Source organism: Mastigoproctus giganteus, chromosome 1 (assembly GCF_048544385.1).
Source record: "Mastigoproctus giganteus isolate SK-2022 chromosome 1, ASM4854438v1, whole genome shotgun sequence".
In the NCBI taxonomy this organism is placed as follows: domain Eukaryota; kingdom Metazoa; phylum Arthropoda; class Arachnida; order Uropygi; family Thelyphonidae; genus Mastigoproctus; species Mastigoproctus giganteus.
In genome coordinates this window covers 146824180-146843694 of record NC_143575.1, presented here as the reverse complement: position 1 = coordinate 146843694, position 19515 = coordinate 146824180, and the positions used below count along the sequence as shown (strand labels likewise).

The following is a 19515-nucleotide window of genomic DNA, read 5'->3' as shown; positions in this document are numbered from 1 at the left end:
AAGGTCATTTTTATAATGGAAATGCACTACACTTTCAACGTTACCACATGTTCCTGTTATAAAAATCAATTTTGAACACCTTTGTGATATTTTTTAAAACACATTTCTGGGGGTCACGACCATAAAACAATTTGCACTTTCCAGTTTATTAGGCTTTTCTGTTAGCACAATCTATTATAAACACGATCTTATTGCATTTGCGATGATACCGATAACTGGAATTCTGCGGGTTTTTACGTTACAGTATTATGGTGAAATGAGTGTTCCCTTCACTGAAATCTTCAATCCTACAAAAAACAAATAAATTTTCAGAATCTTCTCTCCATTCCTATTTATGTATTACAATGCTGAAGGGACAAACAGAAAGTGCAAGTGTTCACAGTGCTAGGAAACCAAAGAAAATTGATTTAGAAATGAAGATGATTAAGTACGAAGCAGGACAAAGTGTCATCTATTGCACGGAATTAGGTCTCACTGCTTCAATAGTGAATACTACTTTAAGGGACAGTGCATGTATAAAAGAACATATAAAAGGATCAATGCATTTAAGATCAACAGTGATCACAAGTGTCCGGGTGCTATATCAAATATGTCAAAGCTATTAATAGTATGGATGGAAAATCAGATTCAGAAGTGAGTGCACCTGAGTCTAACAGCCATTCAAGCAAAAGCAAGAAGTATATATGTCAATATATACTTGCCAAGTCGTGGCAAGCAATGGGTGGTTTTATAGGTTTAAGCATCGCGCTGTTTTCCACAATGTTAAAGTATGTGGTGAAACTGCCAGTGCAGATACATTGCAAAAGAGGAAAAGAATGCCAGGTTTCAAGGCTTCAAAAGATAGGGCCACACTTTTACTTGGGGTTTATGCAGCAAGAGATTACAGATTAAAACCACTGCTTGTGTACCATTCTGGAAATCTTCGTGCATTTAAGGGCATCAATAAATCCACCCTACCCATGCATTTCCGATCGAACCAGAGAGCATGGATAACAATATTTCTCTTTGAGGATTGATTTAAATGCTGCATCATTCCTGAAGTTGAAAAATATTGTAAAGACAACGACGTTCCTTTCAAGATTTTTCTTCTATTAGATAATGCTCCTGGAAATCCTACACATCTAGATAATTTCAATCGAATGTGAGTCATTTCTACTGACTAACACGACTTCACTCATCCAACCTATGGATCGGGGTGTTATTTAGAATTTAAAAGCATACTATTTATGCACCTTTTCTCAGGCATTGTCTGCAGTAGACGATGAGAAAAATTAAGTTGAGACTTTTGAAATCTTCACCACACCATCTTAAACATTAATAAGGCCTGGGTAGAAATTACTAAAAGTTGTTTAAATGGTGCACGGAAGAAAATATGCCCACAGCACGTAAAAGGCTTTGAAGGATATGAAAAAGACGAATCATATGAAGAGGTTACAGATAAGATTGTAAAGGTTGCAGAGCTACTTCAGTTGGAGGTTGATGCCAAATATGTGGAGGAGTTAATAGAGGAAGAGAAGGAATTATCTAATGAAGAACTTATTGACTTGCAGGCAGCGATAGTGAAAGAATAAAATTCCGACTAAGTTCAAGATGAACCAAATGAGGAGCCAAATTGCTTCATCACCAGAGAGATAGCAATGGTATTTAGTGAAATTGCATCAGAAATGGAGGTTTGAGAAGATGGATCCTGACAGCAAACGATTCTTAAAAGTTAACAGAGGGGTAAATGATGTTTGCTTGCTACAAAGGAATCTACAATGAAAAGAAAAAACCCACCTGTTCAGTCATCCATTATATCCATTAATATGTTCTTTCGTAAGGTTGAGCAGCTGACCCCTTCTAAATCTCCACAGCCCTCAATCTCCGCAGTGGCATACTTTTCAGCCGAAGCTGTTGATTTTGGCAGTGATGCTCAAGAGGTAAGTTACTGACTTTATGCCTGTCTCCTCTCTTTTTTTGTAATTTTATAATTTTTTTTTTAAGTTGCATTTTAATTTTTCCTGCACCTGAGATAAAAAATTGAATAAATACAATAAATAATACAATTCTATTCACATGTTCGTCGAATATTTCTTTTTTGATTCAATCAATTCAGCGAGCACAAGAATGCAACCCTTACGTTAATCAGAGAGTGGCTGTAATTAAAAAAAATTAATGCATTTAAGTGGGTAGTGGTTTTTTTTTTTTTTTTTTTTTTTTTTGTCTGGAAACTGAAGACAACGGCAAACTCCACATTATCACATTGCCACCATGGGAGGGTGGCAATAGCTGGTTTGCAATAGTTTTTAAAGATCACATTAGGTCATTGCCAACTTGGCTAGGGAAACCAAATTTATAGTTTCACCTCCGATTAAAGAAACTATATTATTTCATATTTTAAATAATACATTTCTCCCATGATGGTTAATTAATTAATTTTTTTTTTTTTTACAATCTGGAAAAGTGAAACTGCTATATTATTTACATATTTTAAAGAAATTATTTAATCTTCAGAACATATGTTTTGAAGAATAAATAAATAATACTGTATATGTACAAAATTTTTATAAAAAATACGATATTAATAAAAAGCTAGGTCTCACAGTCCTTACAAAGTAAAAAAGCTAGGTCTTGCAGTCCCTTACTACTCTAAAATTTGATGTCAATAAATTAAAAAATATAGTTATAGTCATTTTAAAATAAAATGGCATTTATTTAGGACTGCCTATTAAATTTCATTATTTTCAAATATGATTCAGAATTCACAAAAATATGAACCTACTACATATCTCAGAATTTTCTTTAATGTGATTAAGTCCTTAAAATAATGAGCTAAACATTATACATACTGGTATATTAGGAGTCTATCTCACTTTCAGAAATAACATCATATTCACTAATGTCAATATCACTTTCATGTGAAGACTGTCTGAAAAGAGATGAATGCCTGTTATCATTATTTTTTTGAAACAGTAACTCGGAACTGGGATCACATAGAGGAACTGCTATTTCAGGTAAATGTTCATTAGATTTATTTTGAGATGCTGAACAAATTTCGATGCCGCTCTCATCACAAGTAGTTAGACTAGAATCAGGATACTTGGCATGCTGCCCTGTACAAGGAGTGACTTCTTTGAAGTGGGTAAGAACAAAATGCATGCCTTTTTCTTTTTCAGATTCTTTTGAGAAAGTTCTGCTATTTGTCAATCCTGTAAAATATAAAAAGGACAATCATATAGTATGGACCCTTCTAAAAATTAATAGATGTAAAAACATTTGACAATTTGCTCCAAACAGAACAAAACTTTCATGTAAAATTCAGATATAATCGAACAACATATCACAATATTGCAAACTACCCTTTATAATATGTATACAGGGTGTCTCAAAAATATAAGGCATAACTTCAGGAATGAGTTCCTCATATGTAGACAAAAATATTTTATATCAACATAGTTCAGGAAATGCTTGGTTTCTGAGTTTTGAAGGTCTGTCTATGACACAACTGTTCACATCACCTTATAGTAATTGTTCAAAATGTCCACCTTCTGCCTGAATACAGGCCTCACATCGACATCTCATGGATTCAAAGACTGTGCCAAATTCCTGGCATTTCATATTGTCTCACAACCTGCCAACAATTAGGTTGGGGAGAGTTTCCACATCAGCTACCAGAGTTGAATACACCAATGATTTTAAATGGCCCCACAAGAAGTGGGGCCATTTAAAATCAAAATCTAGTGGGTTTAAATCAGTGGGCGTGGAGGCCAGGCAGTTGGTTCACCTCTACCTATCCACCGACCAGGAAAACTTCGATTCAGGTAATTGCGGGCTAGGTGGCTGAAATGTGCAGGAGCACCATTGTGCATGAAGTGTGCTTGTTGATGAATGATCAGTGGCGTGGCGTCCAAGAAATCAGGCATTTTGCTTTCCAGAAAGTTTTTGTATGCCTGTGAGTTTGTTTGGAAGTACATGAGGCCCAAATAACTTATCACCAAAAACACCCACCCAGATGTTGAGGCTGAACTGCTGTTGGTGATGTGATGGAAGAATTGCATGTGGGTTTTCCTCAGCCCATACATGCTGATTGTGAAAGTTTTGGATTCTGTATCGTGTGAACTGTGCTTCATCTGTGAATATCACTAAGGCAGAAAAGTGAGGAATTGTACCACACTGCTGCAAGAACCACTAGCAGAACATTACTCGCGCAGGGTAATCTGCTGGTGACAAGGCCTGTACCCATTGCAGATGGTAAGGCTACAGTTGGTGTTCTCGCAACACTCTCCGAATAGTCAAACTTTGAACAGCCAGTTGCATTGATATTCTGCGTGTGCTGATTCCAGGAGTGGCATGCACAACATCCAAAATCTGCTCCTCTACTTCAGGAGTCATAGATCTTGGTCTTCCTCTGTCAGCAGCACGAGGTGTAAAGGTCCCACGTTCACAAAGGCAGCGATGGATAACTTCAAACATTTTCCTGTCTGGACATCTTCGTTCTGGGAACCTTTCGTGGTACAAACGATGAGCCTCCAGAGCAATGCCATCTGCCAAACCGTACATAAAGTGCATATCTGCTTGCCTGATTTCAGTTCATGGTCGGAATGGAAAACCACCAGATTCTGTCAGTACCTTGTGATGAAGGAAATCACCTGTGGGAGATAAGACATTCCGGTTAATAACTCGGGAACCAAGCATTTCCAGAACAATGTTGATATAAAATAATTTTATTGTCTACATATGAGGAACTCATTCCTGAAGTTATGCTGTGTATTTTTGAGACACTCTATATATTTAACAATACTAAAATAAGTGCCACATTAGGACAGCATTTCCAAAGTGTGGTATATGGCCAGGTAAAAGTCCTTAGAAAATTTTGTGTTAATAATATATTCTTTTGCTCCTGACAAAGTTGCTATGTGATGTTAGGAAACATCTTCCTTCATATTAGTTCTCTTACACCCAGGTTAAGAGAACTAATATGAAGGTAACATTGCATCCCCCAACAGTGGCAGTGGGAAAATATTTGATTCTGGTAAAATTCACTGGTTGGGGATTAGTAGTTGATTCATTCTGTACCTTCCAAACAGTGTATTCAGTCTAGCAATCAACCACCAGTGGGTGGTTGATTGCTAGAACAAACTTCCATCTGGCATGGAAGTTGACAGGTGAAATAAATTCAAGACAGAACAAGACAAACATTTGGAGAGATTGGATTGGTGAAATGAGATTTTTTTTTTTTTTTTTTTTGGCTAATGCTGTATAAGCTTGCTTTCTTGCATCATATGCAACTACTAATGCTAATCCTAATATCCCTGATATACCAATATTACAAAAACCACATAATATCTCAGAAGAATGAAGAAAAATAGTTATATACCATAAGAATTAAAAACTTTATCTGGGGACAGCAGCGAAGTAGCACCGCTTTCATTTATTCTCTTAGGTAGCACCACGATAACTGTCAAAATGAAATTTTCTGTAAAATGTTTCGCAAGGTTTAGTTACAAGAGATGCTGTCACAGCTTATGACAAGTGAATTACACAATGATAGTTTGATGTGAAGTCACTGAAAATGGTTCGACAACGTGAAAATGCAAACAAAACTGAACTGATTCTACAATCCAGAAAGAAAGGAAGGAAAGGATGTAAAGTGTGGAGACGAAGGGCTAGAGTGTAATTCTTCGAAGAAATAGCTGAATGGACACAGTCCACGTGGCTTGAACACTGTGGTGCTTTCTTTGAAATGCTTCGATGTAACTCACCTGTCTCAAACACACGTTGTTGAATATTTCTTTAGAATTTTTAAAGCAGAAAATGAAATGTTAACTCTAGTTATTTACCTAGATTCTAGTTACGACGCAGGTTATTATTCTATAGTTTGTATGGGGACAAAAATAAAAATTATATTTATTGTTCCTTCATTCAACTTCACTCTTAAAAATTATACAGAGAGTATCTTTATGATTTTGCCAAAAGAATTTACATAAGTTCGAAGTTATGTAACTCAGGCTTACATAAGTCGGGGGACTATGTATTTGTATTCTAGGAAGGTGCTGACAAAAGTATTTTATGTTACCAAAAAAGGTCAGAACATTATTATTCTGATAGGTAGTGTGCATCATGGCAGCAAAACTGTGCTTCAAAAGGAGGGATTGGGGTAAGAGAAAAAAAATCCACTGATCATCACATTTTACAGTTCTATGAAGGGGGAGGGCAAGTTGGATGAGGGTACTATGTACGGTATCAGTCAGAATGACACTGGTGCATGGTGTTTTTTTCTTCCCTAATGAATTTAGAAGGCATTTTGCAAGTGACTTGTGTGTAGTAATAAGTGAAGTAGGCTGTTCATAAGAAAAATAATCACAATGAAACACAGGTGCGAACATAGACACACAAAGTGACATACTGCAATTGTTTTTGTATTTTAACCATGCAGAATTTTAATAATATCATTTACTATTTCATGTTTATAATATTCATCACATACACAGCCAAAATTAATAGAAATTTTTTTTTTCTTTGGAATGTTAATTTCAATTTTTTTTTTTTTTTTTTTTTTTTGTAAATACCAGTTTAAATTGTTGTGTTGAAGTAATGCCAAAGTTCTGTGCAATTAATGTCTAGAAAAAATTTGACAGAGATTAAAATGTTTCATGTTTCTATTTTATGTTAGTAACAATTTTTGAAAATCTAAGTATAGTAAACTTTTTAGTTAATTAAAAGTTAACAAGTACTTTTAGAGGGAAAACACATTTGCAAAATTTTCACAATCAAATTTTTGAAATAAAAAAATGAACTGAAATTAATAACATTTAGCTTACAGCAAAGGCTGTGACAAGAAAGGTACATCGCATGCACAGCACATAAGTGCCAAATTTTGAAAGGTGCCATATTGTCGTGGTACAGATAGTGATGATTTATCTGGTCTTGGTATGCTTATGTTAAATAGTGGCTGCATGGTAGTTTATATATATTGTGGAAATGCAAGGTTGCAGTAAAGATGCTATGACAATTAACGTAGTGCTTTTCAATTGTAAAAAATTCAGAACTGAAAACAATTTTTTTTTTTTTTTTTTTTTTTGTAATTTTTGAATGGCCAATGTTGCTTGGGAGTGGGTTCTTGATGTATCAGGGATTGATTTATTGATGTAATACCAATAACTGCACCAATAAATCAATCTTAACTATTAGCAGTTTTGCTAAAAACTACAGTTGAATATGACATTATGTGGTCAGAATAAATGAATTTAGGATAAATGTGCTTTTGTAAATTTAAAAATAAGTGAAATGTTTTAGATGCGAGTAGAGAGACAAGTCATTAATATTAACAGAGCAGCTGTTTGTCTTATTTATATTTTAATATACTTATTGAAATTAAATGGTTATTGTTTTCTTTTTTTTGAAATTGCCTCCTAAAGCTTTATTACAAGCTAAGCATTCTGTAATTTTTAAATTAGAAAAGCTATTTCATTAATCATTTAATTATTATTATTACTACTACTTAAGTTTATTAATAAGAGATTTCTTAATAAATGTTAACTGGACCAATTAAAATAAAGCTATCAGGGTCACAAAACTGATAATTAAAGAAAAGGAAAAAAAAGAAAAGTAGTTATTTCAACATCATTTAATGAGACACTCAATGAACTTGTCAAAGTCTGAATCAAAAACAGAACGAGGTGCAAGGATAAAACTGATCAGTCTGGAAGAATCTTCTGAACAGAAGCATAAAATTGAAAACACAGTAAAAGAGGGATGCATCAATGAAAGTAAATCTTTATTGGTTTCCAATGATCGAGATACTTGTCCAGAACAAATTAGTCCTAGTCATGAACAAAAAATTAACTTCCCTAGATGAATCCAACAGAAAAAAAAAAAAAAAAAAAGTTTTAAGAGACTGCCAACCTTTATCACAACATTTAAGTAGACACCGAAGAAATGGATAGATTTAAGAACTCCATGAAAAATGGAAAGCAACTGACAATTTAAATCACAAAAATCAAATGTACGTGAGAAAAAGAGATGGTATATTGTATGAAAAAGAATCATTCGTATAACTTGGTATTTATTAAATAAAATTTACATTTTACAGGAACTAACAATAAATTACATAAAAATAGTAATGGACATTTTTTTTAAATTAATAGAAATGACTGCAAAATTCGATTCAGTTACTGCAGAACATATACAATGTATTTAAACTTGTGGAAAAAAATCTAAAATTAAATAAACATTATTACTGCCAAAGAAATAAAAGAACAAATGTTAAAATAGGCTCCATATTTATACAATAATTTTGAATTGTGCTTCAGATTCTTGTAGTTCGCTAAACACCAAACCATAAATGTAGAATCAACCTTTGTTAACATGAATTATTCCAAAACGTTGGTAGTGATGATTTATCTTCACCATTACATATTCACTATAAGCAAAACACACTACTAGCAGCCATACAAGTTAGTGTTGTAATTCATTTTGTCTATTTAAATAATAAAAACTCCACGAACACTTTCGATTTTTGTCCAATTACATCTGCTGAAGGAAAGAATTTAATTGTAATTTTTTTTTTGGGAGAGGGACAATATTAAAGTACACAGCAATCACATCAAGGAATATAAATAAATAAATAAATAAATAAATAAATAAATCTTTATTGTGAAGTAGATTTACAGCACAATATCCCATCACGGCGACGAGCACCAGGGGTTCACATATAGAATGTGTAAACAATTGTTTGCCCTTCATTGAAAATGAAGCATTTCCCATGCTCATAACCCTAATTTAGAATAAATACAGTAAAATGTTTCATATGCAACCATGAATTTTTTTGCAGATTTTTTTTTTGGGTTCAAGAGCTATAACTTTTTTTTATTCTTCACAACATTGAAAATCTTACGAAAACAGGTACCTAGATTTATCTTAAAACTGTTGTCAATAGGAGAGTTGTGTTGATACTATTAAATCTTTCAACCTATCCTTAGAAGTTCGCATGAGTTCCCATGACCATAATCATTATCCTCCAACACAGACTAGTAAAGGCCAGAGTTCAAACCTTGTCAGCATTGCAAGCAATTTTTATCAGCTTTTTTCCATGTGGCTAGGCCAATCAGTCTCAATAAAAGGTTGCATGGATTTTTTTCTGCCAGAAACTTCAGTTTTTCATCCCGCAAATAGGCAACTCAACCACAGAATAAACATAATATATTGTTGCATCATAGCCGCAGATGTTTTAGTGCTTAACAGACCCCTATAAGGAAATATTTAGGATTCTTTATATGATATAGTGTCAGAAACAAAATTAATTACATTCAGATTTATTTGATCAATTATAATATTTTAGCAAAAATGTTAATGCTGTAAGCAGAATTTTATCAAAATCTGACTTGAATATTCAAAACAACTTAGATGAATTAAAAAACAGTTACATGCATATTTAACAAATTTTTGTTCAGATGAGAGATTCAATTCTATCTTAATGGATAGAAAAGAGATTGTGGAAACTGCAGAAGTAGAAGACAGCATTAGCATATGATGCAAGAAAGCAAGCTTATACAGCATCAGAAAAAAAAACAAAAAAAAAAAAAAAACTTCTTCCCATTTCACCCATCCATTCGCTCCAAATGTTTATCTAGTTCTGCCTTGAATTTATTTAAGCTGTCAACTTCTACAACGACAGATGGAAGTCTATTCCAGAAATCAACCACCTGCTGGCTAAAAGCAAATTTCCACACATCTATTCTACAAATGTCTTTCCTCAATTTGAATTTGTCCCCTCAGGTGATTAATCTGGGCAAGAAGAATCCCATCAGCACTGAGCTTGCTCAAACCATTCAAGGCCTTGTACACCTCAATCACATCACCTCGCAGGTGCCTAGTCTCCATACACTGTAATTTGCAAAACTTAAGCCTTTCTTTGTAAGACAACCCTTTGTTCCATTCACTAATCTTGTTGCCCTTCTCTGTACTCGTTCCAGCAGTTCTACATCCTTCCTAAAATGAAGTCTCCAGACCGGTATACAGTTCTCAAGGTGTGGCCTGACCATTTCCTTAACAAGGGGATAACCACACCTCCTTATCCCTGCTAGAAATATTCTTGTATATCATTGACAAGACACCATGAGCTACTCTTGCAGACTGTGCACAGTTCAAAAAACATATCTGACTGCACAATTACCCCCAGGTCCTTTTCATTCTCAACCACCCTGAGTGTAGTAGCACACAATTGATATGTTACTCTGGAGTTACTGCTACCCATATGCAGTACTTTACATTTGTCAACGTTGTTCAGTTGTCACCTCTCAGCCCATCTGCTCAACTTTTCTAGATCCTGTTGCAGCAGCGTACTGTCATTAACAACCCTGCCAACCCATGTATCATTTGCAAACTTAGACATTAAGCCTTATATATATCTTCATCAATATCATTAATAAATACCGAAAACAAAAATGGAATCAATATTGAACCCTGGGGGACTCCACTAATAACATTAGTCCGTGAAGAGCAGTGACCATTGATTACCGCTCTGTCCTCTCCCACTCAACCATCCCTCTATCCATAGCAGCAATTTGCCCTTTATGCCATACAGCTCCAATTTGTACAGTAGTCTTCCATGTATCAAAAGCTTTCCTAACATCGAAATATATGACATCAAAATTATTTTTTGCATCCAGTTCCTTTGTGACCACATTATAGTATCGAATCAAATTGGTCAGACAAAACATCCTCTTAACAAACCCATGCTGTATCCAAACTATAACTGAAGTTTGGTCTAGATCAGGGGTGGGCAACTTTTTTCGTCAGCGGGCTGAATGAAACTTTCGTATCCTGATGCGGGCCGAATGAAATTTTCGCATCATGATGCGGGCTGGAATAGATTGAACGATTTAATAAAAAAAATCAGAACCTAAAAAAAAAAAAAAAAAAAGTTATATTACTTGAATTACCAAATTATTAATGTATTTTTAAAAAAAATATCTGAATGTCCAATTATCATTGAAAATGCGGCATTCGGCATCAATTTTTCTTTTTTTTTTAATTGGCTCATTTTATGGGCTATAAATTGTATTAAAAATTGTAATAATTAGAAAAGGCATAAAACATCTCGCACCAATATTATTTTTTTCAATAAGAAGTCAAACCCAAAGGAACTTCGTTCGATCAATGCTACAATAATAATTAGGAAATAACTCTTTGACGCTGCGTAGAATCACTTGGTTACTGTTGTACTGGCCGCGATTCCCGATTGAACCGAATTAAGCCGAATGTTTACGGCGAGTGTAGTCAGGTATGGATTTTCTATATTTATGCATTTACCGAGGGGGCCGGATTCAACATCGTCGCGGGCTGGCTGTTGCCCACCCCTGGTCTAGATGATCCTGCAATGCTTCTTTAACCAGTGCCTCCATTAATTTCCCTGGAACAGAAGTTAAACTAATAGGTCTGTAATTACTTGTGACAGCCTTTGATCCTCCTTTGCGAACTGGGGTCACATTTGCACATCTCCAGTCCATGGATACCTCCCCTGAGTCCAAGGAAGCTCTCATAATTATGGCTAAGGGTTTGCTTACTTCCTTTGCTGTTTAGCTTCAATAATTTCTCTTCCACTTTCCTCTCAGTTATCACAAAATCAATTAGTTCCTTGTTAGCATTTGATAAACATCTGGCATCTCCCTTCACTAAAGAATTCGTGTAAACATAGATACAAAATACTTGTTCAGTTTGTCAGCAACCCAAGTAGGATCATCAACAGTCAAACTGATATCAAATGGACCAATATGATGCATTTCCTTCCTTCTAATGTTTACATACGTAAAGAAGACTTAGCTGCTTTTTTTTGCATTCTTTGCCAAAAATGTCTCAATCTGCTGCAGCTTGCCTACCATCCTTGTGACTTTATTGTAGACTAGTTTATATCTGTTATAGGTTTCTGTATCCCTGATAATTTATATGCATTCCATGTATTTTTCTTCTCTGCCATAAGTCTCATTAGTTCATCTGACATCCATTTAGGCTTAAACAGTGACCAGTATTTCTTAGTTAGATGAAAAGCCTGGTGAATTATTTCCCTGATTGCTCCCCATTCAGAATTTGCTGTTGGTAACAATATCAGTTCGTCCCACTGTATAGAATTTCAGAATTGTCTGAGAACACTGTAGTCACCTTTACAAAAGCAAATGTCCTTCCCTTTACCTTTTACTCTAGTTACATCTTAAATAAATCCCATATCAGTACACTGGAATCACTACAACCTAGTAAGTCTTATCTGCAGATTCTTAATGCAAGAAGAATCACTGTTGGTAACCAGATCAAGAGTACTACTTTCTCTTGTTGCCTCTCTAAAATACTGCTGTAGGAAACAGTCATTCAACAAATCCATAAAAGTGTTGCTTGCTTTTTTGTGTGCCATAAATTACACTCAATATTTGGAAAGTTTATCATTATAAGACTCTGATTTACTGGCCCACTCTTATTTCTCTGTATTATACTCATCACAGTTATTAGGTTCATTATACTCATCATGAGTTCATTATACTCTTCATAGTTATTAGGTGTATAACACTCCTCTCATTTTCTCTTTCCCAATGCTTATGTTTACACCAAACTGACTGAACATTGGACTGGCCACCCATGTTGACTGGATGCACTGCATTAGATTTAATGTACTTCTTTACTGAGAGCATAGCTCCTCTCCTCCTGTCCTTTCTATGTACATTGTACTCCCCATATTCAAATTTTGCATCCCTTATATCTGAGTGACACCATGTCTCTGATATCCCCACAATGTCTGCATTTGATTACTTAACCAACACTTCAAATTCATCAAATTTATTTACTATGCTCCTAGCATTGGTGCGATTGCAAGTATACATGCACCTGTTCTTATTCTTAGTTACCCCAATGCATCTCATGTATTTGCTTGTTCGACATGGACCCCCAGTAGTTTCCCCACATATGTCATTGCATAAAAGCTGGGAAATGTGATTCACTTTACATTCATTTTCCAATTAGCTCAACTAATTGGAAAATGAGTTACCAAATATGATATCAGGCATGTCCCCAATACACGAAATTCTGCTGAATGCAAAGTTAAAAGCTAGCTATCTTCTATACTGTTTGGGTGGTGTTCAGCAACCATCGTTATTAACTGCTGAGCAGGAATGTTCAAATGGCTGATTGAAAACAAAGGAAAGCCTCAACAGTAAACCAGACATGTTCAGTTCAGTGATATACAAAATTCATAGGTGGGCTGCATAAATTTAACACTGTATATCGTAATAATGAATAAGAGTATATGAAGAAGTAACTGAGTGACATATACAAGCAAGAGACAATAAACTGATTGGTTTATCATCTGTTACTTGCATGTTAATTAAATCAGTCACTTAAACCCATAATGTCGTAGGTTGAAGGGAGTGACTGAGGTAATTATTCAGATCGGTCAGCACTCAACGGAAAGCAGTTTGCTACTAGAGTCCCAGTAGTTCACAAACAGTCTTTCATGGTTTCTTTCTTTCTTTTTTTTTTTTACCTTCACAAAGATTTATCAAATTTTGAGTGAATTAAGACATGGGCTGTTAGTTTTTCGTTAAGAAGATTAAAGGCTTAATTTTGTGCTTTACGATATCCAGCAAGTTAGGAATGAACTGAGGAGAGAAATACCATTCCTAAAAAACTTCTTACTTGTTTGATGCTTTTTGAGAGGTGCTGAATCAAGGCCTGATGGCCTGAATATTTTTTTAAAGTGGTTTTATATTATTTTTAGTTATCGAATTTCTGAGTTAAAAAAATAAGAAAGGAATAAGTTGAAACATAAATAAATGATACCTTCATCTGCTACTTCAACAAGATATTCATCTGTAGCATCTTTTGTTTTATTCATCAGGTTATATGTTTCCTCACCGGCTACATGTGACCTCATGACTTCTGAGCATTTTAGCTTGAGTATTTCTAGAAGAAGAAAATTACAACTACTGAGAACACTTTGTGAATTAATTACAGAATATGAGAATTGAAGAAAAAGTAGTGGTAACACCAAGTAATAACAGGAAATTGTAATTTATACTTAGATTCCTTTATTTTCATGTAAAGAGTGGTTTTTAGTAATATCTGCAATAGCCTAGTTATATGCAAGATCTTTTTTTTTTTTCAAATTTAATGAATCTCATAGAGAGATTCTTTAATTTCGGGGAACGTGTTAAAGTTTCAAGAACACTCCATTATTGTCTGTGAGGTTGCTTCTTGTCATGCTGTGCCAAAAAGTATCACAATATCAATATAGAGTACTACTAGTAATACTGCTAATTCTTTAAGCACCATCTATAACATGAAATGTATCTCAAATTGAGACATTTTCAAAGACCAACAGAAGTAGACATTCCACTTGTTTTGCATGTCAATGCGTGATGACAGGGAAAAATGCCTGTAAAGCAACTTCTGAATCAATGGAATTGGGAAATAAAGCATCCATCATGACTACTCTTTCACAAGTCCCTGAGATTCTGACCTGATCCTCAAAATGAGAGAATCTTACATGGGCAGTGTTTTGGAAATGGATAGGATATTTGCACATACCATGTAGTGGTCTCTTGTGGATATCAATGAAATTGTTCTTCTTAATGAATTTCCCAGTTATGATGGCTATGGAAAAAAGGTTAACCAGATGGGTTGTAATATAATCAAGGAATATATAATTTCACGCGTATATTTTGGAGTACAAGTCTACTTCTATTTTTTGCCTTGTATAAGTTGACCCCCTTTTTAATAATGCTCTTTTGTGCTAAGAACTAGAGGGTACTTTTTAATTCATCATGTCTCTCTTTTTTAAAAGTTTGAACTGTTACACTTTATTACAATGAACAGTAAATTGTAAAGAAAACAGAGCCCATATCAGTACTTCATCACATAATATAAATAATATATAATAGGCCATAAAATCAAAACCTACAGGACATGAGTGACAATGTGACATTTTTCTTATTGATGCTATATGCATACAAGGACAGCTTTAACCACATAATTGAGCTATTCCTTGTTGCCTGTTCCGAACTGTACTGCAGATTGACTTCTCTGTAAGAATAGCCTCAAATATGTAAGCAAGTTTTCTATCAGAAATTGATAGTCTTGAAGGGTTTACTATTCAAGAACTTGAAAAGTAACCTAAAAACATAGAACAAACTGCATGAACTGTTTTTTTTTTTTTCAGATGAACGAATCCCTTTGGTTTGAAAAAGAGAGCAATAATGTATATTTATGTAAACATATGCAATAAACTGTAAACATATTGCTATTAATTCATGTCTTTCTAATACTAAGAATGTGAACTTAACTCAAGCTTAGGATTTTATACTTTATGCATAAGCTGAAATCAAAATTTTACATTTTTAGTGCTTCAAAGAGTCAACTTATATGATGAAATATAATCATGTGCCAAAACATTATAACCACCTACCAAATAGCATGTTGGGGTGCCTTTCACCATGATAATCGCTTATGTGGCATGCTCAGGTATCCTGGACCAGCTGGACAGAAAGATATCCCAGAGTTAACAATGGAGCGAGGAACTGGCACGGATTTGGCAAATGCTGCGTTCCACCACATCCCACAAATGTTCAATGGGATCGATATCGGGGGAATTTAATGGTCAGGGGAGCACATGAAATGCTTGGAAGTGATCCATAAACTATTCTTGCACAATGCTGCCTTTGTGCCATGGGGTACTGTCTTGTTAAAAAGAGTCTAGTACTCTGGATATATGGTCACAATGTAGGGCAAGGATGAGTTTAATGGGGATAAGGGGTTCTTAATTAAGCAGGGATTGTGACCCATCTATTGACCAGGATGGCACTTTGCCAATTGCTGTTCACCTCTACTGTCAACCAGTGGTGGTCTAATACTTCAACTTTATTTATCAATATTTGTAAATACTTCTCAGTACAGCTCATTCTGGAATGACAGGATAAGGTAAAATCTTCCACATAAAAGTATGAGTCAACAGTGTTTGGAATGCTGTTTGTGATACTATTTATTTGTATTGCAAATAAAGCAGCACACAGACAAAGCCTTACAAGTGGGACTCTTTCCAAGTTCAATGGCAGACATCGAACTTGGAAAAAGACCCGTGTCGAAGAAAGTTTTCCATAAAATACAGTAAATGGCATCTCATACCAATAGAATGGAGATCCCTTAGGATTCCATAGCACCATGTGGTATGGTATCAAAAGTTTTCTCTATATCGAGACATACCATAATAAGATATCGATTTCTGATAAATGCATTTCTTATGTTTGATTCAGCCTTTACCATAAGATCTAAGGATGACCTGTTCTTCCGAAAGCCAAAATGATTATTACTGATTAGGTATCAGGACTCTAATACCATGTTAATTGATGGTGCACCATATTTTTCGACGTTTTACTCAAGCAGCTGGTTAGCGAAACCGGTCTATAGTTGTGAGGAATCAAGCAATCTTTACCTAGTTTAGGGAAAGCCATTCCATAAGAATGTTGCCAGGAACTGGGGAATGTACATTCTGTAAAAATTTGATTGAAAAATATTAGCAGTGAGAATAAAAATTTTGGATCTAGATGTTTAAGCAGGATAGAGTAAATTCCATCAGGGCAAGCTGCACTGTTTCTAGAGGTATTTATGGATTCTATCAGTTCACATAGTTTGAGTGGTTGGTTAAGGACAGGTAGTTTAAACCTTAGTTTGGATTTCTCAGCTTTGGCTTTAATTGTTTGAAATGATGACTGAGATGTAACTGAAGCAGACAATTCAGAGAACACTGTTCCTAAGGCATTTGCAATCTCTGTAGAAGCAGAGATCTCCTCTTCATTCCAGTTAAGAATGTAAAGTGAAGGTAATGTAAGTTTGGTTAGATGTTAACCAGCTGTATTTGACTGTGTATGGTAGATATGCATTTCAGAACATTATAGCAGGTTAGTATTTAGATTAAGTTTTTTTTTTTTTTTTTTTTTTTTGATGTGAAATATCCTTGAGTACACCTACAAAAATTTCAACCGAGTAAATCTTATCGGTCACAAAAAAACACGTCACGGAAGTGACATCTGCCAGAGATACTTTGCACGCTCTCACCACCAGTCTGTTCCAAGCACTGACTAGTGTAGTTAGAGCCTGTGATACATTTTTCATGACTGGTATGATATCTTGAGTTCTAGTGAACCGATTTAAAAAAATTCAAATTGCATGCGTTTGAATTTTGTAAAACTGCATTAGAAAAACACAATTAAAAAAAAAAACCCAAGTGTGTACCTTGTACGCATGAATGATGTTTAATTTTATGTGATACATCCTTCACTTGAAAGAGGTTAGTAAAATTCAAGCCAATATCCTTATTACCCATTTGATTTTAGCCATTTGTTGAATAGTATGATTGCAATAATACAAGTATTTGTCACATGAATAGTATGTTTGTAACAATACAAATATTTGTCAACCATTTCTTTTTTCGTCTCGCATTTTCATCACATTCCATTGTTAGGTGCCACTGTAGAAGTTTTCATATCAATAATTTTGGAAAAGGTGTTCAATGATGCCAAAGTCAAGTGCAGAGCATTGTTGAGAGTATAGAGCAAGAATGAAAACAACAAGACCTAAGAAAATAAACACGAAGGTATCAATGAGTGTGCAAGAACAAAAAAGACTATCGAGATTGCTTAAAAGCCAAACAGAAAATCAAGCATTGCATTTAGCAGTGCTTTCAGCCAACAATGCTGCCGCTTCATCTAACAATGATGTACTCAAAGTGAGTATTAATTATGTACAACGGAAATTTCTCCAATTGAGGAGCAGATGAGTTAAACGATTAAGCTCCTTTTCCTTACGGCGATGACTACTATTTACATAAGAATGTGCATCGAGAGTTCGAAAGGAGATTTATGAAAAATGATTTCTGTTCTGTAGGCTACATTTTCGATTGTCTATGGTTTGAAAACGGCAAAGAAACCAGCTGTTAAAGATACACCATTGATATGCACTGCATTTCCTGATGTTGACATCGACAGGATCCTTGTGTGTGATAGCTGTAGAGAATTATTTAAGAACACTATTCCAGTGCTAAGTCCAACGGACTTGTCTACCCAGAAATTCTATTTACCAAAGTTGGATTTAGTGACAAGAGAGGCTCATTTCTCCTTGTTTACAGTTCAGGCAGGCAAAGCGCCTGAGACATGCATACAGACAATGCAGCATTCTGGGCCAAGTAAAGCAAGTGGTTAAAGCATGGCTTCAATATTTGGTTGACACACCATTATATCGATAGTACCAAATCACAATAGATAAGTCATTCTTTGATGACAGTCACATAGAAATTAATTTGACTAAAGATAACATAAGTGAAACAATTCTGATTGAGGAAAGGCTCATCACCCCAGGAGGAACTAATGTACAGCAGAGCTTACTGCTTAACGAGCACGCAGGCAGAGGAACTGTCCCATCCGAGCATTTATCTTGGAAAATTCAAAACGTTCAGAGAGAATTTACACGTGACTCCGTTCATGATGGCAACAAGCAAGCTCTGACCAACATGGTGTTACTCCATATCATCTCCTTTACGTAAAAATGAAGATAACAAGAGACTGACAGTGGCTTTCAAATATATAGGTAAAGATACTAAAGTGACCCATGAGCAAGTTAAATCCAAACATTATACATTAATAGCTGCATCAAAAACAATTTGGCCTTCTTAAGGACAATTCCAAACTTGAGCTACTAGGGAGTCTGGGTGCGAGGTTAGCCTGTGCGGCCGTAGCTCCTTGAAGCTCTTGAAACAGAGAAGTTTTTCCTGATTTATTTTCTGATTTATTAGTTTAAATTGTCATATTAACTTATTTTCTAGAGTAGCTTTATATTCCTAGTTACGATACTTAGTTTAAAGTTTAACTTAGACAGAGATTTTGTAGATATTATTTAGTATCGGTAACGGTATCAAATCCATGTGTCACAAATTGAACGAGAGGTGTTTTTTTTTAACCAAATTTAGTCGATTTATTAACCAATTGTTATATCAAATTATCTTCTATAAGTAGATTACAGACCTAGTCAGGATCCTTAGTTTATTCTAAATTGAGATAGTGAGATTTGGAAGCTAATCAATACTTACGAGTCCGTAGAAGTACCATTCGAGAATTCCCGCCATTTTTACACGATAGCATAAGCTTAGTGTAGTATAGTGCATAATATAATATTGTCAATTAATCAGTAAATCTATTAATCTTGATAAACTTTATTGTCAATTAAATTGTATTTTTAACTCTATATATATATATATAACGACTTAATCGTAACAAATAATTAATACATAACTATAGTGGTACACGTGATACGGAAGTTGTATAAAGGGAACTCATAGAAAACACTAGATACCGAAAAAAAAAAAAAATATATATATATATATATATATATATATATATATATATATATATATAACATAACTGTTTTGGGATATAACTTAAGGATTTAATTTTTGTTTTGAAATTTTATTGATTTAAATCGGAATCATGACTCTGACCAGACCAG

The 19515-nt window shown here is 34.6% G+C and overlaps 1 protein-coding gene across 6 annotated transcripts in view; it reads right to left on the bottom strand.

The window, feature by feature from the left end:
- Positions 1-2736: 2736 nt before the first annotated feature.
- The window catches only part of LOC150091181 (uncharacterized), a 210898-nt gene continuing 194119 nt past the window's right edge, over positions 2737-19515 (bottom strand). For all 6 annotated transcript variants that reach the window (XM_090382576.1, XM_090382584.1, XM_090382593.1 and 3 more), the window contains 2 exons: positions 13804-13926; positions 2737-3188 (listed from right to left, as the gene is read on the bottom strand). In XM_090382576.1, coding sequence (XP_090238702.1) covers positions 2836-3188; positions 13804-13926 — 476 coding nt within the window. In that variant the 3' untranslated portion in view covers positions 2737-2835. The remainder of the gene's footprint in view (positions 3189-13803; positions 13927-19515) is intronic.